This window comes from Nomascus leucogenys, chromosome 6 (genome assembly GCF_006542625.1).
Source record: "Nomascus leucogenys isolate Asia chromosome 6, Asia_NLE_v1, whole genome shotgun sequence".
Lineage (NCBI taxonomy): Eukaryota > Metazoa > Chordata > Mammalia > Primates > Hylobatidae > Nomascus > Nomascus leucogenys.
This window is the reverse complement of record NC_044386.1, coordinates 10,361,252-10,382,994: the sequence shown is the minus strand read 5'-3', so window position 1 is coordinate 10,382,994 and position 21,743 is coordinate 10,361,252. Positions and strand designations below refer to the sequence as shown.

The 21,743-nt window shown below is 38.1% G+C and overlaps 1 protein-coding gene across 7 annotated transcripts in view; it reads left to right on the top strand.

Annotated features, from left to right (window-relative positions):
• Positions 1 to 21,743, top strand: part of CTNND2 (catenin delta 2) — a 938,008-nt gene that overhangs the window by 690,252 nt on the left and 226,013 nt on the right. For all 7 annotated transcript variants that reach the window (XM_003263165.3, XM_012501684.2, XM_030813911.1 and 4 more), the window contains one exon: positions 16,724 to 16,937. In XM_003263165.3, coding sequence (XP_003263213.1) covers positions 16,724 to 16,937 — 214 coding nt within the window. The remainder of the gene's footprint in view (positions 1 to 16,723; positions 16,938 to 21,743) is intronic.

The window sequence follows — 21,743 nt, the reverse complement described above, 5'->3', positions numbered from 1 at the left end:
TTCTTTAATTTGTCATTCAAAATCACTATTTCCCTCACCCCTGTAAGCATATCTATATTAGTAAATACCTAATAGTTTTTCATATTATCTTTGAGAGTTCCCAAAGGTAACATTTTCCCCCTTTTGGTAGTCTTCCAGGCTGTGGGTTTAATTTCTCTGTGATGAACATCCTAAGAAATGAATCAATGGATGATAATTTGTTTTGCAATTTAGATTTTTTTGCCATTTTAGTGTCTTAAAGCCTAAAGAGTGACAGCAGAATGTGAAGATTTTGAATTATGAATAATCTTCCTTATTGTTCTGACTTTATCTTTCTCTTTACCATTTAACCCAAGTTCATTTAATGGAAATTGGATATTCAACCATGGACCTGAGTGCTACACTATTTCACATGCTTTTACATATTTTTGCATTAAAGAAAACAAGGCATCTGCATATCTATAATTAGCTAATATATTCAGCACTGGCTCCCACAAACAAGATGCAGGTGTACATAGTGCAGAGGCATTTTATACATAGTGCTGTCATGTACTTGTAGGAAAATTACTCTCACTTCATGAAATAAAAAGATAAAGCTATAAGAAAAACATTTTTAGAGGTGCATGATGTTTGCCAGACCAGTGTCATGATATTCATGGTTGTATAATATTCCGAGTTTCTGAGATATCTTCTTAGGCACTGGAAGTCCTTGTTCCCAAGTGTGAATCTGCTTGATACATGATACTTCTCCTGACGGGCAGATGTTCCAATCAGACATATTGCAGAAGTTCAAAGTTAATAGTCAAAACTGCACGCAGTCAAAAAATGACATGGATATATGGAATGTCTGCTGGGTGCCAGGCACTCCTCTCAGCCCTGCGGACACAGCGTTGTGCAAGTCGGGCAAGGGCTCTGCTCTCACAGCACTGACATCTCTCTCAGTGAGGATGGAAGCAGAAAATGAACCAATAAGTATGTGAAATATGTCAGGTGGTAAATGGAGCTAAGATGGAACCTAGAGAAGGGGAAGATTGAGGATGAAGGGGAAGGCGTGGTCATACCATCATTCTTGATGGCTAATCAGGTTTAGAGGACACCCTTATGATGGAAGAGAAGCTACTCTGCAGACTCTGGGAGAACAACCTGCTCAGGAATTTCCAGAAACCCAAGGCAATGGAAGCCAAAGTGCGTAAGAAACAATAATGAGAGATGGAAGCAGAGAGAAGACAAAGGCAGGTCAGGCAGGACTGAAGGCCAAGGGTAACAATCTTCTAAATGTGGCAGGAATCATTAGAGGATTTTGAGCAGCGATCAACATGATCTGATTGGTTACGTATGTTTTTTGAAAAGATGACTTTGACTACTGTGTGTGCAGAATTTAGAAATAAAAGACAAAAAACCCTTCCCTAAGGCCCTGCTTCGTTATTAGTCCTCAGCATCTACCAGCCTATTAAAATCTGAGAGTATAATCATTGCCTTCCTTCCAGTCTGGAGAAAAATTGTGTGCAATAAACAAATAACTCATCTGAAAATGTTTAAAGTATTAAAAATACAAACAAAGGTATTTATATAGCCTGTATTCTTTTAAATGCAAAATTAGAAAATCAGTAAATAAAACAGAGAACAAAGAAACTTGATTTTTATAAACCTGACATTTCATGCATGAAAGATTTTAAAAGAGTTCACTGATAAGAACTAACCTCTGAAAGTAGATTAAAATCAGAGCATTTTACCATTTATTATTGAGGTTATAGCCATTGAATCTGGTACACTCCAGAACTGAAAATCTTTGAACAGAAATTATTAAAGAAATAACAGCCTTCTCAACGTCTGTAGCTATTTGAATTATTGGAAAGGAGAGTACCTACAGGCAGGCCCTCTGAACCCACAAGTGGTGGGTTACAAGAAAAAAAGAAAATTAATGCTACAAGCTTTAAATTGGAATAAAATACTATAAAGACCTGAATGAATCCCATTTTGGTGAGGGAAGGAGGAGAAGACCTTTCTGAATGATTTTCTCTTTTAAATGTATACATTTACTTATAGACATATATGTTATACATTGTTATGTATGTCTGACATTATACTATAGACATGTATGTTTAAAATTATCAGCATGCATGTAACATAGCAGTACTAACCCCTAAACTGCTAGGAGAGTTGTGATGCCTTCAGAATTTCTGCAGTGACCTTCCATGGAATGCCTGGGAGAAGGTCTCCTTCTCCATTAGGATGACACATCAGTGTGGGATGCACTGCATTGCACTTGATGGGATTTTTTGGTACATAATTTTGTAAAGGTCACAATGAACCAAATGTGTATTTTCTTATACCAAGATCCAAGTGTCATATCAATGTTCTGCTTGGGCTGAAGGACAAAATGAAGAGTGAATAATATTTAATCAGCTGAGCAGCACCATTAAATAAATCATCTTTCAATTTGCCTTGTTGTGGACAGATTTCCCTGGTAACAGCTTTCTTTGTGTTCAATGGAAATGTGAGAAAATAAGATTGACATGGTTCAGTTTGTGGAGTCTCAAAAGAGCGGGTCATAGTGGTCAAATCTGGCGTACTCCTGGGGGAGCTCCGGGGAGCTCTGAGTGGTGGAACTCACGCTTTTCCTTTTTGCTCAGCCTCTGGGATCCCAGCGGCCTCCAGCCTCCGATTGTGGAGGCAGAGCGAAACGCAGAAACACAAGATGGCTCCACCAGTTACCTTGCTGGGGCTCAGAACACAGAGCTATTGGAGTAAAAACATTTAAGTTGATTGAAACAAAAGTGGTTGAGAGATGTAGAAACCCCCGTGTGTGTTATACTATAAATTTCTAGGTGTCAGGAAAATGGTGAGACCATTGAATAGCTAAGATATGCTTTTCCATAATGCATAATTCCTTCCGTTGAACCAGCTCCCAAATTTATTCTCATGTCTTCCTGGCCACAACCTCCCTTGTCATTCCTGCCCAGAAACCATGTGTGGGTCCTATCACCTCATTTATGTGGTTATTTCCTCATTTATGTGGTTTTCAGTGCCAGCTCCAGGCTGGTCTCTTCCCAGCATCCCCCATGCTCCCTGTCTCTTACCGCTGGGAAGGGCTCCGTCTAGGCCCAGGCCCTTACCGAGACCAGCTTCCACTCTCCAGCCTTCCACTGCTGGTCTCTCTGTGGAGCCAGGCCTCAGCCATGTGGGCTCCAGGAATCAGGGCCTGTTGACCAGAACAGCTCTCTAGAAACATGCCACACTCTTACATTCTGTACTTTGGCTTTAAAATTCCCATACATCTTGTGTTCTACTTCGTAAAGCCTCCAGGTCTTTATTAGTATGAAAAATAATGTCCCCCAATCTTTGGGTGAATTTAAGGGCCAAGAAGAGGTACCATTGTCTGGCATACTGATGCCTGTCCTTTCCCTGAACCCTACCATATGTGCCCTCGACTTTAAAAAGCATGGACCTACTGCATTCCAAGCATTTGAGAGTTTAATCATGTACTGCATTGTATAGGTCACCAGTTTTTCAACTCCCAAGAAGTCAGTTCAGCTGGTGTTTCTTCCAGAAACAATTACCCCACCCCATTTCCTGAGGAGGCTGGTTTTGTGACTTTCCTGTGGGCTTCATACATTGTATTTGTTCCTGTGTGTATCCCCTTCACTAAACCATGACAACCCTGGGGAATGTGGACCAGTGCTTAATAAATATCAGCTGAACTGAACAAAACTGGAATTATTTTCTCAACCACAGTTCAGTGTGGTTAAGCATTGGCTTTTACTACTACAAAAACATATCTTCAAAACATTTGAGAGACTTCGTCACCTAACATAGAAAAAAGTACGTGCATAACAAAAAATACTTTCCATCATGTAATACATGTAATAAAGCAAATTATATTCTGTACAATTTTTACTGGCTTAATGAAAGTCTTGAGATGATTTACATTTTTTAAAGTCCGTATATTTTTAATTTAAAATTAAAATAAATACATAAGAAAATTTTCTCGACATTTCTATCATAAATTCTTTTGGTGGAATATATTACTTTTAATTTAATACTCCTCACTTGTTATAGCTATAGGCTAAGACACAAAACAATTTCTCTATTATTTCTGCATGTATACTTAGCATAATTTTATATTTTAGAAAGATGTTATTTTCCATTTTGCATGAACAAAAGAATAGCAGTTTTTAAAATGTGTGCTTTTGTCATGCCAGTAACATAGAAATTTAAATGAGGGGCTGTGTCTTTCCAAACTGCTTTGCCATCTGTCAGTCAACCAAAAACTACTGCTGTGATGATTATCAACACACTCGTTTATTAAAAACCCAAGGCCCCAAATTATAGTCACGCATGATTCCTTTCTTTCGGTCAGACTTGATATTTACCACCCTACCTGTAAAACAGACCTAGAATTTGGCCATTTTTTAGTGCTTGTACTCCCATCAACCAGTCAAAAGCTGCTGTGGTTCTCTCGCCTAGGGGCAGTGGCCCTAGCTGGTGGTCATTCTGTCCTCACATGGCACATGGTCTTTAAAACAATGAATTAGGGCAACTCAAATTCCTGTCTTCCTCAGAGTAAACCCAGGGCCCCGAAGCCTCATCTCGCCTCCTCCGGCCCCACTGCCTATCTTTCACTCATCACTAGCACACAGGCCTTCCAGGTCCCCCTCTCCTTGGGGCCTCTGTCACTTCATGTCACTGAGTCTTTACTCAAGTGTCCCCTGACCCACTCCCCGGCAACACCATCACACACTATTCATCCTTTCTTCCTTCTCTGACTTATTTTTGGTTCTTATCACCCGGAAGAACCCAGGTGTTGATGGGCCTAAAGCTTGTCCAGTTTAGCAGATCTTCTTTAAGCGGAAGAATACAAAATAATGACTAGAAAATTGCGAGATCCTCTTTCAGTAAAGCCGCCTCCAGTTTTCATTATTGCAAAGGTCATATTTGCTCCCTTGTTGGTTTCCTTACTTAATTCCTGACTCCACAGTTTCCTTGACTCCTTCCTTCAGGGACCATGGCCCATCTCACCTCCTTTAAGCCCCAGCACCTTGAGCAGACAAGGCCCACAGGAAACATTTGCCAAACAAGCAACTGTCCAGTCCTTATAAAATGAAAGCTTTGTGGGCAGTATTTGTGGGCCTCTTATATTCACATTCTTAGATGTTTTAATAATTTTCAAATAATTAAGTTACCTATCTACCTTTTAGGGTGTGTGTTTTCAAAATTTATGTGAGGTCATCCAAAATTCTCTTTGAGATGTTGAACAATGTGTGACTTTAGCTTTGCCACATACAAATAAATATGTTAGATCTTATCCTCTCCAAATGAAGAGATAATTAAATTAGTAACCATTCACCTAAAAAGTAGATATTTATGCTCAAGGGAGATGACTGATTATTTCTTTTAAAAAGTAAGACCGGAATTTGAAGAGTATTTGTTATCAGTCAGTCTTAGATCTTTATTTCTTATTTATTTTATTTTTATTTATTTATTTTTAGACAGAGTCTTCCTCTGTCATCCAGGCTGGAGTACAGTGGCAAGATCTAGGCTAACTGCAGCCTCTGCCTCCTGGGCTCAAATGATCCCCATTCCTCAGCCTCCTGAGTAGCTGGGATTACAGGTGTGTACCACCATGCCTGGCTAATTTTTGGTATTTTTAGTAGAGACAGGGTTTTGCCAGGTTGGCCAGGCTGGTCTCAAACTCCTGACCTCAAGTGATCTGCACATCTTGGCCTCCCAAAGTACTGAGGTAAGCCACCACGCCCAATCTTATATCTTTATTTAAATTATCTCTATAAAACTATACAGTGTCACACTCTATCCTTATTGTATTGAGGGAGTGGAGGAGGAGAAAGAAAAGGAAGTGAATACCTGAACCATCTAAAGATGTATCCTAACTTCAGTATGGACAGTATGCTTCTCTATAAGGATATATTAACATTATATTTACACTTTTTTTGTTGTTGTTTGTTTGAGACGGAGTTTCGCTGTCTCCCAGGCTGGAGTGCAGTGGCGCGATCTCGGCTCACTGAAGCTCCGCCTCCTGGGTTCAAGCCATTGTCTTGCCTCAGCCTCCCAAGTAGCTGGGACTACAGGTGCCCGCCACCACACTCGGCTAATTTTTTGTATTTTTAGTAGAGACGGGGTTTCACCATGTTAGCCAGGATGGTCTCGATCTCCTGACCTCGTGATCTGCCGTCGTTGGCCTCCGTATCACTAGGATACTAAAGCTGAAGCAGTATTTTATATCTGCATACAATTACTTTGGAATTAAATTGATTCCATTCTTGTTTGTGTTCAGGACTCCTCAATCATTCTTGAAATCTCATAGATACTCCTTTAATTTATTTTTGCCCTTATTTGGTTCATTTAGTTCTTAAATTCTTGGAACGTACATGATCTACAGTCAACTTCCCTAAGACCTTTAGGTATGATTCAGGACTTTAACATTGGCTTGTAATTCTTTTTATCACACGTTAGCTCCTAAGTACACTGGGCTCTATTTCCTGGTTATCCATTCTGTTTCGCCAAGCCATCTTGACTACTACATCAGTATCAGAACGTTTTAACTATTGAGGCTTTATGTAGCATTTATAAATGAGATAAAATAATGTCTCCCTTGTATTCCTCCTTATTGAAATAGTCTTACTGTTTATTGCTTACTTAAGATTCCAGATGAAAGTTAGAATCATTTTGTCATGTTCTAGAAAATCCCTTGAATTTTGATTGAAATTGTGTTAAAAGTATAAATAAATTTTGGAGAATTTATAGCCTTTTCAATATCCACTCTTTTCATTCATGAACAGAGCATTTCCTTATACCTATTCATGTTTGTGTTCATATTGTTCAGTAAAGTAATTTTATTCATGTTGATTCTTTACCTCTTTGGTAAAGAATTTATTCAAAGACTCAACCTCACTAGTAATTAGGAAAACACAAATTAAAACTAAAAAGAGATATCACTTTGCATCCAATAGATTGGTTAAATTCAAGGAAGAATTTAGCAGTGCTAAGTATCTGAAGTTCTTGTCTGTCATGTTCATAGCCAATATTTTGTTTAGTTCTTTCCTCACGACTTAAGTTTGTTTATAATGTGTGTGTATCAGTCCTTTTCATTATGGCTCCTGGCTTTTGTATCAACCTTAGGTCTTCCCACTAGTATATAAATATCCATTTGTAGACCCCCGTAGTGCTTTTTTGTTTTATGTTTCATGTTTACATTTCTAATCCATCTGGAATTTACTTTTTGTCATTGTGAGGAAATCAAATGCTGTCTCATCCCTTATGTGGTGAGCCTGTTTTTACTAATTCTAGGTATCGAATCCATACTGCTTCATGATGAAATCCTAAAGTCTTGTAAATGTGTATCTTTTCTGGAGTTTTTTTCTTCTCTCTCATTGCTATCTATTGATTCTGGGGTCATTTCATATTGTTCTGTATATTGGTGCTTTAGAATATGTTCATCTTTCCATAATTCTTTATTTTTTCTGTGATTTTTTACCTATGTTCATTCTTCCAGATGAACTATAGTGTCACTGTGTCCAAAAACAACTTTAAAATTTACTGGGCTTTGGATTTGAACTGCTTTAATATTTAAATTAATCTGGAGACCAATGGAAATCTTTATAACACTGAAGGAATGTGATAGTCCATTTACCTTTATTCACATCTGCTTTTATGTATTTCAGTAAATACATGTCATTTTCTTCATACAGAAACTTCCGAATTCATAATATATTTATTTCCTAAGTATTTTCTATACCGTGTTGCTTTTCTGAATGGAATAATTTCCTGTTAATATTCTGACCAATTATTTTTAGTATATAAGAAAATTATGAATTTTTATATATATCTATGAGGAAGCTTTCATTTTAAAAATTTTAAGTTTGTATTTTACTGAATTTTCTAATTAATTCCAAAAGGTTTTTTCATCGATCTTGGTAATCTGAGTCTTTTTTCCAAATGACTCACCTCCTTATTTCAGTGTTTTAGTTTTACTCTATTGACCATCACATCCACAAGGTTAAATGATAAGGCTGGGAACCGGTGTCTTCACTTTATTATGGATTAAAAATGGAGATCATTCTAATGTTAAGTTGCTTAAATGCCATAGTAGTGGCAGGTTTTCTCAGAGTCAAGTTCAAGTTCAAATAGTCTGCTCAGTTAGCTGTGAAGCAAGGACTTACAAAGCTAAAGCCAATAACAAAGGCTAGTGGTGGGTTTGGAGTCCAGGCAAGGAAATCTAATCCAGGCCCCTAAGGAGAGACCTCTGCTTAATCAGGTGGGGAGGATGAGAGCTGTCCAGCAACACACAAAAAAAGCCGAAAGATCAGAGTTCAGAGAAGTGAGAGAGAAAGAATGTGTCATCCCTTACTATCCATCTTTAAATATTTTAAACAATGTCCAGCTTTATAGACAGTGAATATTTGTTTTAGGGTATGGTACTAACTATATGTAATTGATATAATAAAGTTAAATAACATGAGGTCTTGAATGTATTCTTTCTTTTTTTTAAAATACTTGAAGTTCTGGGATACGTGTGCAGAACTTGCATGTCTGTTACATAGATATACACATGCCATGTTGGTTTTCTGCACCCATCAACCTGTCATGTACATTAGGTATTTCTTCTAATGCTATCCCTCCGCTAGCCCCCCACCCCCCCAACAGGCCCCAGTATGTGATGTTCCCCTCCCTGTGTCCATGTGTTCTCATCGTTCAACTCCCACTTATGAGTGAGAACATGCAGTGTTTGGTTTTCTGTTCCTGTGTTAGTTTGCTGAGAATGATGGTTTCCAGCTTTATCCATGTCCCTGCAAACGACATGAACTCATCCTTTTGTATGGCTGCATAGTATTCCATGGTGTATATGCAGCATGTATTCTTATGAAACATCCAATAGATTAAATCTCCTACATGTTATGAAGTTATTCAAGGAAAGCAGTTATTCAAGTTATTCCAGGACCTAGAATTTCTTAGGTGCTTTCTAGTCTGGGTTCATCAACACTTTGTAATTTAGAGAAAATCATGGGATTCTAGCATCATGAAATATCTAAATGTGGAAATAAAAATTCACATTTGAGTTTAGTCAGAATGCAGTAAGACTTACTGGAGGCATTCTTTGTAATTGTCAGTGCTTTGTGATTTTTGCATTTGGTGTCTGCGAGGACAGCTCAAAATTTACACCAAGTGATAGAAACCATTAGACTTATTGAAATCACATTTCCTGAGTGGTGTCTTTAGAAAAGAAGCTCGAGGAATCACTTGAAATTTTTTGTGTTTAAAAAAAATGGAGAGGCCTTTCCTAGGTGCACTTAATGAGTAAAGTTGAAACTCATTTACGGTGTTAAGCAATTCTGAGGACTCACAAGTGTGTTTGTGGAGGGTGTCTGCTCTCAGAAAAAGTTGCCAGAAAAAAACAGCTTTGAGGTGCATTTGACCTCCAAGTCTGCTTCATTCTCAGAAAACTTCACTGCTCATCTCACAGTTAGCAAGAGATCTATTCGATATATACAGTTTACATCCTAAATCCAATTTATAAAGTTAAACCCTAAGTTGTATTCCTTTCACTATCACATATCAACATTTTATTAAATTAATTTATATTTTGGCCAGGTAAGAAAGCAATTAAGAATATCCTTCAAAAAGTTGATACAGTGGATGGTTCTGTGACACATAATGTTTACTGAGTACTTTGTTAAACAATTCACTTTTGAAATCTCATGCAATCCTAAAAACAACCTATGAGGTAGGTTCACACTTTGTTCATGCTTTACAGGAATTTAAGTAACTTGCCTGGGGGAAACCGGTTTTAAGATTTGATTTGAACCTAGGTCTGAGGCAGCACCTCCAGTCACTGCAACGTGCTTTCTCTCAAAAACACAATTGAGAAAGAAACATAACTCATCTTGGTGCACCTATCAAATGGAGAATGCAGGCCATTTCATACAATTGGAAGGAGAGAGAGAGAGATTCTCAAAAATAATTTCTACTAAAAAATTATGACCTTTATGAAATATACTTCTGTATTACTCAGAGGCAACTACATGGACATACCTCAGTTCAGATTTTATGGAAACTGATTGTTTAACTGGCTTTTCAATAAGAGTAAGGGTTGAAGTTCAGTGAGGTAAAATGTGTGTTTTACAAACTGATAACTTTGCAATTTCTACATGCATCTGGTTAATCATCTAGTTTGGGATCCACAAACTTTGTATCTTCCAGTAGCTTCTAAGCAGAGAAAATTATTGAAATTCTTAATATTAAAAAAGAATGTGTAATAATTATATCATTTAAAAAAGCTTTTTCAAAGCCAGCACCATTGAAAAGCAACAGTTAATTGAAAATTTAGTTTAAAATCACTGCATTCCCTTATCTTCTTTTTAATCAGCTCTTTCTATAAACCAGTTCTCAGACATTGGGACTTGAGTTTTCATAAGTATCTGAAGAAAGTAAGTACTGTAGTACATAGTATCCATAGTTTGTGTGTGTGCGTATACTGTATATGTGTTTATGTGTATATATATGATTTGCTATACATATATATGGGATGTAGCAATAGTCTTACACACTGTTATTAAAATTTACTTTGAGTCTCAGGCACAACCTAGTTTCTTTCAATGGGAGCCCAGAAGCCCAAAGATATATCCATTTTATTAAAATGAAAGATTACTGAGAGGAATAGCAGCACACACCCAGGTCCTTACCTGTTTTGAGCTCCTTGTCTCACCAAGTAATAGGTTGACAAAAGCTACTCCAGCCTTTTCTGTCTTCTCTCCCCAGCTCCAAATCCCTCCTTTTTGCAAATGCAGAGCAGGTGAGCAATCTCTTCTGTTGCCCTGAATGCCTCGGAGGCCACGCCCTCAGGGTCTCACTGTCCTCTAAGCAACTTGTCATAGTATTTTTTTTTTAAAGACAGATACCTCCTGAGAGGAATTCTATTGCAAACTGTTTAAAGTATTTTTTTTATCCACTATACATCATCATTATCATTACATTTTTATGAAGACTGTCATAAATATCTGGACACTGCTGTAATTGAATATGCTATAAATTATTCATTGATGTTGATATCAGTTTAATGATGATAGCTAATTCATTGGCAAATATATGCTATTATCAATATATGCAGATTATGTTAAGAGTAACAACTCCTTTAGTGATGAGGCCCTATTTTTGCAATAGGTGCTATTGCATTACTTGCATTTCTCTTGTGTATAATTTAATTACCTATCCATTTGTTTTCTGATTTAAGAGGCTTAGATATATTCTACCTTGTAAGGAAAAGACAAGGAAGATACCCACTGCATCCTTCTCTTGCATGATTTTTAGATACTGTCAGTTCTAGAGTTTAAATTGTAAACATACTTCAAAGCAGCAGATTTTAGGGCAAAGGGTATGAAAACTATTTTTATTCTCCCCTGGTGGAAACTGGGAATGCATTCTAGTGTTCATTCCCCAGAGATTATCTGCATCAGGTTCAAGAATGCCCTCACTGTAAACAACCCAAAAACAAAACGAAACAAAAGACAGGCAGTAGGGCATAGTTTTGCTCCATTTGATTGGTTAATTCATCTTTTGTTTCCCCTGGGGATGGGGTTTACCAGCCTCCACCTCCCTTACTCCTTGTAGATTACTCTCGCCATCTAGATTCCTGAAGTGCACACCTAAGCAGAAAAATAAATGTGAGCCATTGACACAGGAACAACTGACTAAAGTCAATCATCTATCAAAGAACCACTTAATAAGTGAGTTTAAGACTGTCTATTCAGGTCATGTATGAAAAGTCCCTTCTGGTCACTGTCCAGTTCTATCAGGTCCAGGAAAGTAGCAGATATGAGAATTGTTCAGTCCAGATTCAAATGAAGCTATCATTTCCCCATATGTATTTCAACATTCATCATTTCAATTTTAATCATTTGTATGAATGTAAATAAATCTGAATCACACAGGTAGTCTTAAAAGAGAAGGAGACACAGTGAGGCACCGCTACACACCTATCAGAATGACCAGAATGCAAAAGGTGACAGCACCAAATGGCTAGGGAGGATGTGGAGCAACAGGAACTCCCATTCACTGCTGGTGGGAATGTGGAACAGCCATTTTGAAAGAATGTATAGCAGTTTCTTACCAACTAAACATACTTTTATCATGTAATCCAACAATGGCACATCTTGGTATTACTAAAGGAGTTGAAATGTCTACTCAAAAACCTGCACGCAAATGTTTATAGCAATGTTATACAACATTGCCAAAACTTGGAAGCAACCAAGATGTCCTTCAGTAGATGAATGAATAAAGAAACTGTGGTACATCCAGAAAATGGAATATTATTCAACATTCAACACTAAAAAGAAATGAGATACCTAGCAACATGGAGAAACCTTAAATGTTTATTACTAATAGAAAGAAGACAATCTGAAAAGGCTACATACTATATTATTCCAACTATCTGAAATTCCAGAAAAGGCAAAATCATGGAAACAGTAAAAAGATCAGTGGTTGCCAAGGGTCAGTGGAGAGGGAGGGATAAATAGGCAAAGCACAGAGGATTTTTTAGGGCAGTGAAACTATTCTGTATGCAACTATAATGGAGGACACATGTCATTGTACATATATTAATAATAGAGGGTACAACCCAGGAATGAACCCTATTGTGACTTTGGACTATTGAACTCTATAGAATTTGTGTCATAACAATGTGTCAATGTAGATTCATCCACTGTAACAAATGTACCTTTAGGGTGCAGATTGTTGATAGTAGGGGAGCTGTGCCTATGTGGGGGCAGGGAGTACATGAGAATTTTGCCCTTTCTGCTCAACTTTGCTGTGAACCTAAACCTGCTCTAAAAAGGAGAGAGAGAAACAGATACCTGACAACCAGCTGCACCGTTCATCTCATAAATACTTATTCACTTACCACCCTATGACAGGCACTCTTTTAGTGCATTTTATTTTATTGTTGAATTATATATAAATATAAGATATACATTAACTAGCATTTTATTGACTTTATTTTAAAGAAATAATGTGAGGAGAGGGTAAACTGACCTGCACTGATGATATGTTAACAAAAACCTGGGCTCAGCTTGCTGGATGTGGAGTGATCAACTAGGGGGATAAATTGCAACTAGACAACTTGTCATTTTGGGGGAGAATAAATAAAGGTGCCATTTCAAAGAAGGCATGTTTCTTCTGATAGGTTTTCAGAAAGTTGGACATTTTAAGTGTTTAAAATAGGTTTGTTTGGAAGCTTGGAAAGATTTCATGTTAGGTACCAGAAGAAACTGGTAGATGGATTGGGTGCAAGAAATTGGAGGAAGGGGCCAGGTGCGGTGGCTCATGCCTGTAATCCCAGCACTTTGGGAGGCCGAGGCAGGCAGATCACCTGAGGTCAGGAGTTCGAGACCAGCCTGACCAATATGATGAAACCCTGTCTCTACTAAAAATGCAAAAATTAGCTAGACGTGGTGGCATGTGCCTGTAATCCCAGCTGCTCGGGAGGCTGAAAAAGGAGAATTGCTTGAACCCAGAAGGCGGAGGTTTTAGTGAGCCGAGATCGTGCCATTACACTCCAGCCTGGGCAACAAGAGCGAAACTCCATCTCAAAAAAAAAAAAAAAAAAAAAGAAACTGGAGGAAGGAAGGGTCCTGGAGAAAAGCAAAATAGAGGGAAAGTGAAGAGGACGGCATCGGAGCCACGCACAGCCACCAAAAGCAAGAGGACTGGAGTTCGTGTCAGAGCCTCCCTTCTGGTCCTGATGGGAGAGGGGAGGCTGCAGGGGGAGGAGGGAGAACCAAGGACCTGGCCATCCCATTTCACACATGTGGCCATTTACATTTTAACTCTGAGTAATGTTTGGCTTCAGAAAACGAAAGTAGGATTCTCACATTCTTAGATAATATTCAACCCCAAGGAAACAAGTTTTAATATAGAGGATCTGGTGACCCCAAATAAGAGCAAAAGAAAAAGGTTAATTGACTTACTTAAGTTTATCTAAATAGATTAAAATCGAATGGAAAATCTCACTATAAATTTGGGTATATGGCATTAATTAGGGTCATACTGAAAACGTGTTTTCATTTTAGCTTTAAGAATTCATGCTGCATTCAGTTTGAATTCATTTTCCCTTTTAATGTTTTGGAATATTTTAATCACTTAATGCATTAAATCATATGATTGGAAATATAATAAATTAGGAATATTAATTATAGCATCCAGTATAGCTAAAATATATACGTATGAATAAAATGCATAGACTGATTGATGATGCCATCTGTTTTTAGTACATAACCAATAGATTCACTGTAAGAATGGATTTATTATCTCTTTTCAATGGTTTCATCATTATTTAAATAACTAAACTCAGAGAACTTTGAACTAAATCACACATGGGCAAATATACACACATAGAGAACGTGACACTCATAGTTTAACCTTTTTTGTACACGTGGAATATCCCTTCTCAAGCACTATAATAAAGTGGATGTGCTTATAATCTGGGTGCATGAATAAGACACACCTATATAGGAATACAAACGTCATCTCTCCTGGGCAGGTGCCAAGCAAGCCCTGGGTAGAACTGTAAGTTGGGCAAAGTTGTTTCCCACTTTTTTTTCTCTTTCCTTAGTTGACCCAAAAGATCCTTGAGTCTCCCTTACCCAGGTGCTGTGACCACCCTCAGGCTGGGCAACCATAACCCCCTCAACCACACTGTCCCTCTCCGTCCCTCCCTCTTCCTTCCCTGTCATGTTCCCATGGAGGCGCCATATGTGAAATGCTGCATTCATGGTTTCCAACTTAGGAATTTAGAGTCCAAGAGTGCTCTGAGGATTTCCACTTTTTCTGCTTTCATTTGCTGATGAATGAAAATAATTCCCATAGGCATATTCGGAATCATCAGAGGCCATCCTGTATAAATGAAGCATGCTCTATTTTGTTTGTAAGCTGGGTTGGAAGAGCTGCAGGGCTGAGGCCTCTGGATACATCCTTGGCTGTTCACAAAAGAGGTGTTTATTTGTTTGTTTGTTTTTTGTCTTTAAAGACGGATATTTCTTCATTTTGAAAACACTATTTTAGCAAAGCTGAGCAACACCAACGTAGCAAGTAATATATTAATTAACCCTCTCCATTCATTTGACAAATATTTCCTGAACATTTGTGAGGTGTCTGCCATTGCACTGAGTTTAGGGATAGGGATATATAACAGAGACGTTTCCTCCCAGAACACGCATCCTAATAGGAGAAGACAGACAATAATGACAAACATAACAAATAAGTTAGAACATGACAAATCCTATGAAGAATTCAATAGCACTTGCAGATAAACAAGAATGCTGGCTTGGGGTGAGGGTGTGGTTCCAAGTGCAGTTTTAAACGGTGTGGTTAGAGTCACCTCACAGAGAGAGCAGCACTTGGGCACTATTGAAAGAGCCCGGGGATGGTCTGGTGTGGTGGCTCACGCCTGTAATCCCAGCACTTTGGGAGGTTGAGGTGGGCAGATCACAAAGTCAGGAGATTGAGACCATCCTGGCTAACATGGTGAAACGCTGTCTCTACTAAAAATACAAAAAAATTAGCCAGGCATGGTGGCGGGCGCCTGTAGTCCCAGCTACTCGGGAGGCTGAGGCAGGAGAATGGCGTGAACCTAGGAGACAGAGCTTGCAGTGAGCCGAGATTGCGCCACTGCACTCCAGCCTGGGCGACAGACCGAGACTCTGTCTCAAAAAACAAAAAAAAGAAAAAGAGGCTGGGGATGCAGCCAGATGTCCCAGCACATCTGTGACATGAATGAGTTTTTCTGTAATCAAAAAATTAAGTAGAGAAGGTGCCAATCCTTCGATCCCTGAAGAACGCTGAAGCATAAAGTGTAAGAGAAGGGTATTCCTGGATGAATCGTGCTCTTTGTCCATATACATGCAAAAGTTTTCAGATGCAACTTTGCTAATGAAAACCCTGTGAAATAGCCTGTGTGTTAAGGAGCCACTTTATTTTGTTTCTAATTTAAATATTAAAATTGTTCCCAAAATCAAAGGGCAGCCAGGAGAACATGCATCTCGAAATACACAGCAAAAATATTTTGCATTTACTTATAAAAGATTAAAATTTTCTTTTGATAAAAAGAAGAGTAAAATGTAGAGTGGTTTTGTTGTTGTTGAATCAAATACCTAAATTAAGCATAACGTGCCTTGGCCTCACACGTTCTGTCTCTCAGGTAAGAGACGTTCTTATTTCCGCGGGTCTTCGGAGATAAAACTCCTTGTGTCAGTTCTTCCAGTCTCTCATTTCGCTTCTGATTCCTTTGAAATGTTTAGAGCATATCCCTATTAAGCATAATTTTAACATTTTGTACATCATTCCTGCAGCCCTTTAAGACAGTGGTTAAATTTAGTAAGTCTAGGGAATGAGGATCACTCTAATGCCTTTTATTTCTTCGTGCGCTTCATCCATGAGGATGTGGCATGTTTTTATGGAGAGAAATGTCTAAGGCACTCATTATGAAGTTAAAATCACCTTTCCCAAATTCTATAGTTTGAAAGAAATACATTTGGGTTTTTATTGGCAGGATATTAAAGCAAATACCGGCAATCAAATATAAAGCAAACACTTATTTTTTTTTCCATTTCCTTTTGTATGCCTTAATTCAGTTTGGTGCAATTAATTGTTAGCAGATACTTTATATGAAAAACATGTTTTGTTGTAGATAGGGAAACCTTACACTGTAAAGCAAAAGTGGTGTCCTTTGCTCTTTCAGATAAGGAGACAAGGAGGCATCCAGCTCCTGGTGGACCTGTTGGATCATCGGATGACCGAAGTCCACCGTAGTGCCTGTGGAGCTCTGAGAAACCTGGTGTATGGGAAGGCCAACGATGATAACAAAATTGCCCTGAAAAACTGTGGTGGCATCCCAGCACTGGTGAGGTTACTCCGCAAGACCACTGACCTGGAGATCCGGGAGCTGGTCACAGGTTAGAATCATTATTAAATTATTATATTTATCTCAAGATAAACTTTCCATTATCCAACACAGAGGCAAATGTACTAACCAAATAAATATTGTGGTGTTCTAATAACATAGGCGATCTCAGTATGTGTTTTCAAATGAGTAAACCACTGAAGAAAAGGGTATCAGATATGACATGCATGGATTGATCATATTCACTAATCCAGTAAATGCAATCCTCACTAAAACTCTGTGATCATAGTCAGTTTTTGTCAGTGGATTTAGAAGTAGTTGAGCATCGTTCAATACCCAGGGCTCTTTATTAGAACAGCATTAATAATAATCGATCAAAGGACAAGGTGTGTCAGTTTTTGCTAATAAGTTATATATCCTGGTTTCTGGTGTGGTTAACAACAGACGGCATATCCTACTTAGTTAATTTTTTGAATGAAATATTCATGTCTATTAAAAGTCACAGTTGTTACATATTAAGGAATTTTCAAAAAGGGAACATTAAAGCTTTTTCATGATTGTAGAACTTTTGGGCTTAGTAAAATGGAGATAATTATAGTAGCCACACCATAGTCATGAGGGTTTAATAAATGAGACCTTGTAAAACATTTGGCACATATATGGAACACATGTGAACACAGTCAGTGTTAGCCATGAGCTGTCATCCCTCCCTTTTAAAATGTGCAATGTTACTTGGAGTACTAATGGCCCAGGTGGCCTCAATACAGCATTTCAAATTACTCTGCTGCTTACTCATCTTAATCAGGCTCACTGCAGTTCTAGGTGATATTTGGTCTTCAGTTCATCAAAAAGTACCCCATCAGCAAGTATTTAGCAAATGGATTGCATAGTTGACTGTCTAAAAAGATCTTTTAATCATCTGTGATTCCATCGACCTTCTGTCTTAACTCTAAAATTTCCTTGTAGCTATGCTGATGAAGTAGATGAAAATGTGTTTTTAAAGAAAATACATTATTCAAGCCAGAGAGTCATAAATATTTATCTATTCCTGGGTCAAGACTCCCAACGTTTGTATATTTTCTTAAATGTATACTCTTTGAGATTATTGTCACATTTCTTTCTCACTCTTAGTTATGTTAGAACTAGATGTAAATTAGTTGTTTTGTTTTTTCTTTCCGTAAGTAGAAAATCGTCTTTGTGGAAAAAATAATAATTGTTAAGAATTACCGTACTACTAAGGCAATGTTTCACACCAAACTAATGTGGGAAGACATGAGTCAGGGAAAGTAAAAGTACTTTTATCTACACAGTATGATGTCTATGATAGTTTGGGGTGAGTTATGTAACTGAAAGTATTTCCTACCATTATGGTTATGAACACCCATCCTTATATTTGTGGGCTGTGCTTAAGTTGGAACTGCCTGCAAAAGAAAGAGCTCAGTGCATGTGATGGGGACAGGAGGCTTCCGTGCAGTAAGACTCCACCAACAGATACATGAAGCCACGAGAAATGAAGACCAGCAGAGCACCTTCTGTGTACACCATATGGATTCGTTTATGATTTGAAAAGAATTGGATTTGACTAAAATTTGAATTTGCTCCAACACAAAATTCATTGTCTAGAAGAACCCCTCTGTGGTGGCTTCCCTGATTGCCAAAGAAGCTCAGCCATGTGCCAAAAGTTGAGATGAATGATGGCTTAAAACAGAATGGAAATGCCATACCCCTGACACGTGACATCTTCTGCAGCATGTGTCTTACCCTGTGCTGCCATTTGAAGCAGCTATAAAGGAACTGACCGCAGTCTACTCCATTGCGTTTGACATTGCTTCTGACAGCTTCTGGGTGTCAGCCATTCACATGTGCCTGGGCAACATCAGAAATTCCTATGTGAGCCCCATTTGGAAAACCAAAGGCATAACCTCTTGTTTCTTTTCCTGGTGAAACACAGGCCGTAGAAAGGATGCTTACTTGATGTACAGAGAGGATACACTCTTATTCCACTTCTTTTAAGAAGAAGGAGGTTTGCACCCACTGTCACGTCTTGACCCACTGTGTTTTCATCAGCATGTGCTAGGGGTTTGAGGCTCTCTGTGTGTCTCCTCCTAGAAGAAATGCTGTCTTTTGGCGTGATAGCCACATCCGTTAAGATGGACAGTGGTTGTTACTTCAATAGATGTTTTCTGCCTTTCCAGAAGCATTTTCATATTGTGCTTGGCTGAACTTCAGGCATCAGTTTCACCTTTCTCAAAGAAAAACATATCAGAACGTGTTGACAAGCTGAAGTTCATGGTTTCTGAAGTTGCCATCATGGATTCTTTAGAAAATCCACAAGCCCTTTGGCCAAGCTTCCACTCTAGTAAAGGAAATTGGAAGAGAGCATCGAGGAGAACATTCTAGTGTGGAAGGAATTGCTACTGTAAGCCAGTCTAGTGATTGGCTCTAGACAAAGCCTTCTGAGTTTCCTTACTGGCAGAAACCTGAGGGGGCCTGGAAACCTGCAGGACTCAGCTGACTTCTGCACAGACATTGCCTCAATGATGTAAAGCAAGCCAAAGCCAGATTCACTGCCCAAAGCAAAACTAAAATGAGGCGAAAGGAATTCACCTCAGAGAAAGCTTGGATTCCGTTGACCAAGCCTTGGATGCCCTCAGTTGACTACACAGTGCAGCCACGGAGATGCCTACACCAGTGCCCCTACAGTGGTGAGGCTCTGCTCTGAATGGTCAGGCGTGTGCAGCACTGGATGCTACATATTTAAAGCGATGGGCCTGACAAACATGTCCACATTTTAGGAACTTGCTAGATGAGCAGCAAGGGAGTGGATGACCCTGAGAGGTGGAGTAGGGTACAAGAAGAAAGGCTGGCTTCACGCCTGTCGTTGCAAGGAGCTGCCGCAAATCTGTTCAGGAATTAGGTCAGATATCCATGCATGAATTAAACAAAACAATGATCTAAGTGTAACAACTGTACCCCTTACTTCCTTTGCAATTCTCCCGTGGATCTAATACAGAGCTCAGCAAAGAATAATGACTCAGTACATTACAGGAGCCCCGCCAGTACAGGGGAGTTTTTTCTGATCACTTTCCTTCCTATTATCTCATGGATGAGAACAAATGTTGAACAAAAAATTACAGGGGAAGGCAGGGTAAGGTCTCCCTTTGAATTTCTTACTTATTTGTAGACTAGGATGTATTATAAGCAAATATTCAAAAGAACAATTGTAGTGATTTTTAAAAAACTAAAGCATAGTTTATAAACCAGATTTTCGATTAGACCTAGCTATATATCCAGAAGAACCTATGATGTCAAGAGTGCCAAATTATAAATAAGAAACAAATGATCTTGCAGAGGTTTAAATTATGTACTGAATATTGCTTGGCAAACTATTCAAACAATGATAGTGTTAAAATTGAGATATTTACATACATTTACATTCAACACATAAACATGCATGCTAAAAAAACAGCTGCCTGTTTGCACGGCAATATCTCTTCACAGCAGAATATATTTTGCTGCCTGCTATGTCTTGCAATAAATAATTTTCTTCCTATGCAATAATTACTATGAGATGATGTTGAGAATTTTATTTAAATCCAATCGAAGCTATTGTATGCTAGCCATTGCTTGAAAAGCTCCGAAGCAGATGAACTTTGATTAGAAATGCTGCACGTCCTTTGGGCCTGACTAATATAATTTTTCTCTCTCTAAATATGGAAACAATGGACCAAAATTTTTAGTATGCCCAACTAAAGATTTCAGAAAGCTTTACAAGTCATAATAAAATGGTTTTTATTAAACTACAGAACTTAGTAAATAAGTTTTACTTTGGTGAAAGTGCGTGTCTTGAGCGCTTTGCTTCTCCAGCAGCAGAGTGTGTTTGTGCATCTGATGCTTCACATATCCAGATGGCCTTTCCTTTTAGTTAAGGAGTCAGGCTGAGGACTCAACCTTATCCTTCATTTCGGGCATCATTAATTCCTCCTTTCTCCATAGAAGTCCCTTCCAGAATCCTCTGTCTTTGGGACGGATTTGGATATTGCTCTCTAGACCTGCACAGCAATTCTGGATTAGAACTTCTGTTTCCAAGATCCTATGCCCTCTTCTCTCTTGTTTTTCTCTCTCATAAGTTCCTGAAAAGGGATGCTTAGGAGATTAAATTCTGAAAAAAATAAGTCTAACCCTCACACATGAGTGATGTTTACTAGATACACAATTCTAGATGGAAAATTATTTTTCTCAGGAATATTTTCTATAATTTAATTGTAGCCTTAATACTATTAAATTCTTTTGTGATATATCTAGGTGTGTGCCTTTTTTAAAAAAAAATCATTGAACATTTTCAATTTAAAGAGTCATGACCTTCTTCAGTGCCAGAAAATTTTCTTCTTCTCTTTTAAAATAATTCTTTTGTCTCCATTTCCTCTGTCGTCTCTTTCTGAAATTAGTCAGATTTTGAGCCTCTTGGATTATTTCTCTTGTATTTTCTTATGAAATTTGGAGCCCTTTGCCTTTTTATCATATGTTCTGAAAGAATTCACCAATATCCAACGTTTCTTTTCCCCCAATTTTTCTGTGACTGCTATGCTCCCACTACCAGGGGCCCAAGAGGGTATCATCTTTTTAAAGGAAAAATTCTAAGAATTCTTTTTTGTGTTTTTTAATAGCTTCTATTTTTGTTGTATGAATGTAAGATATTTTTGAATTTCTCTAAGGATATTAGTTAGAACTTAAGTTTGTTTTTATCTCTTTGGCATGAATTATCTCAATTTTTTCCATTGTCACCTTTTCTTTTTTTATGCTGGGCTTTTTTTTATTATACTTTAGGTTTTAGGGTACATGTGCACAATGTGCAGGT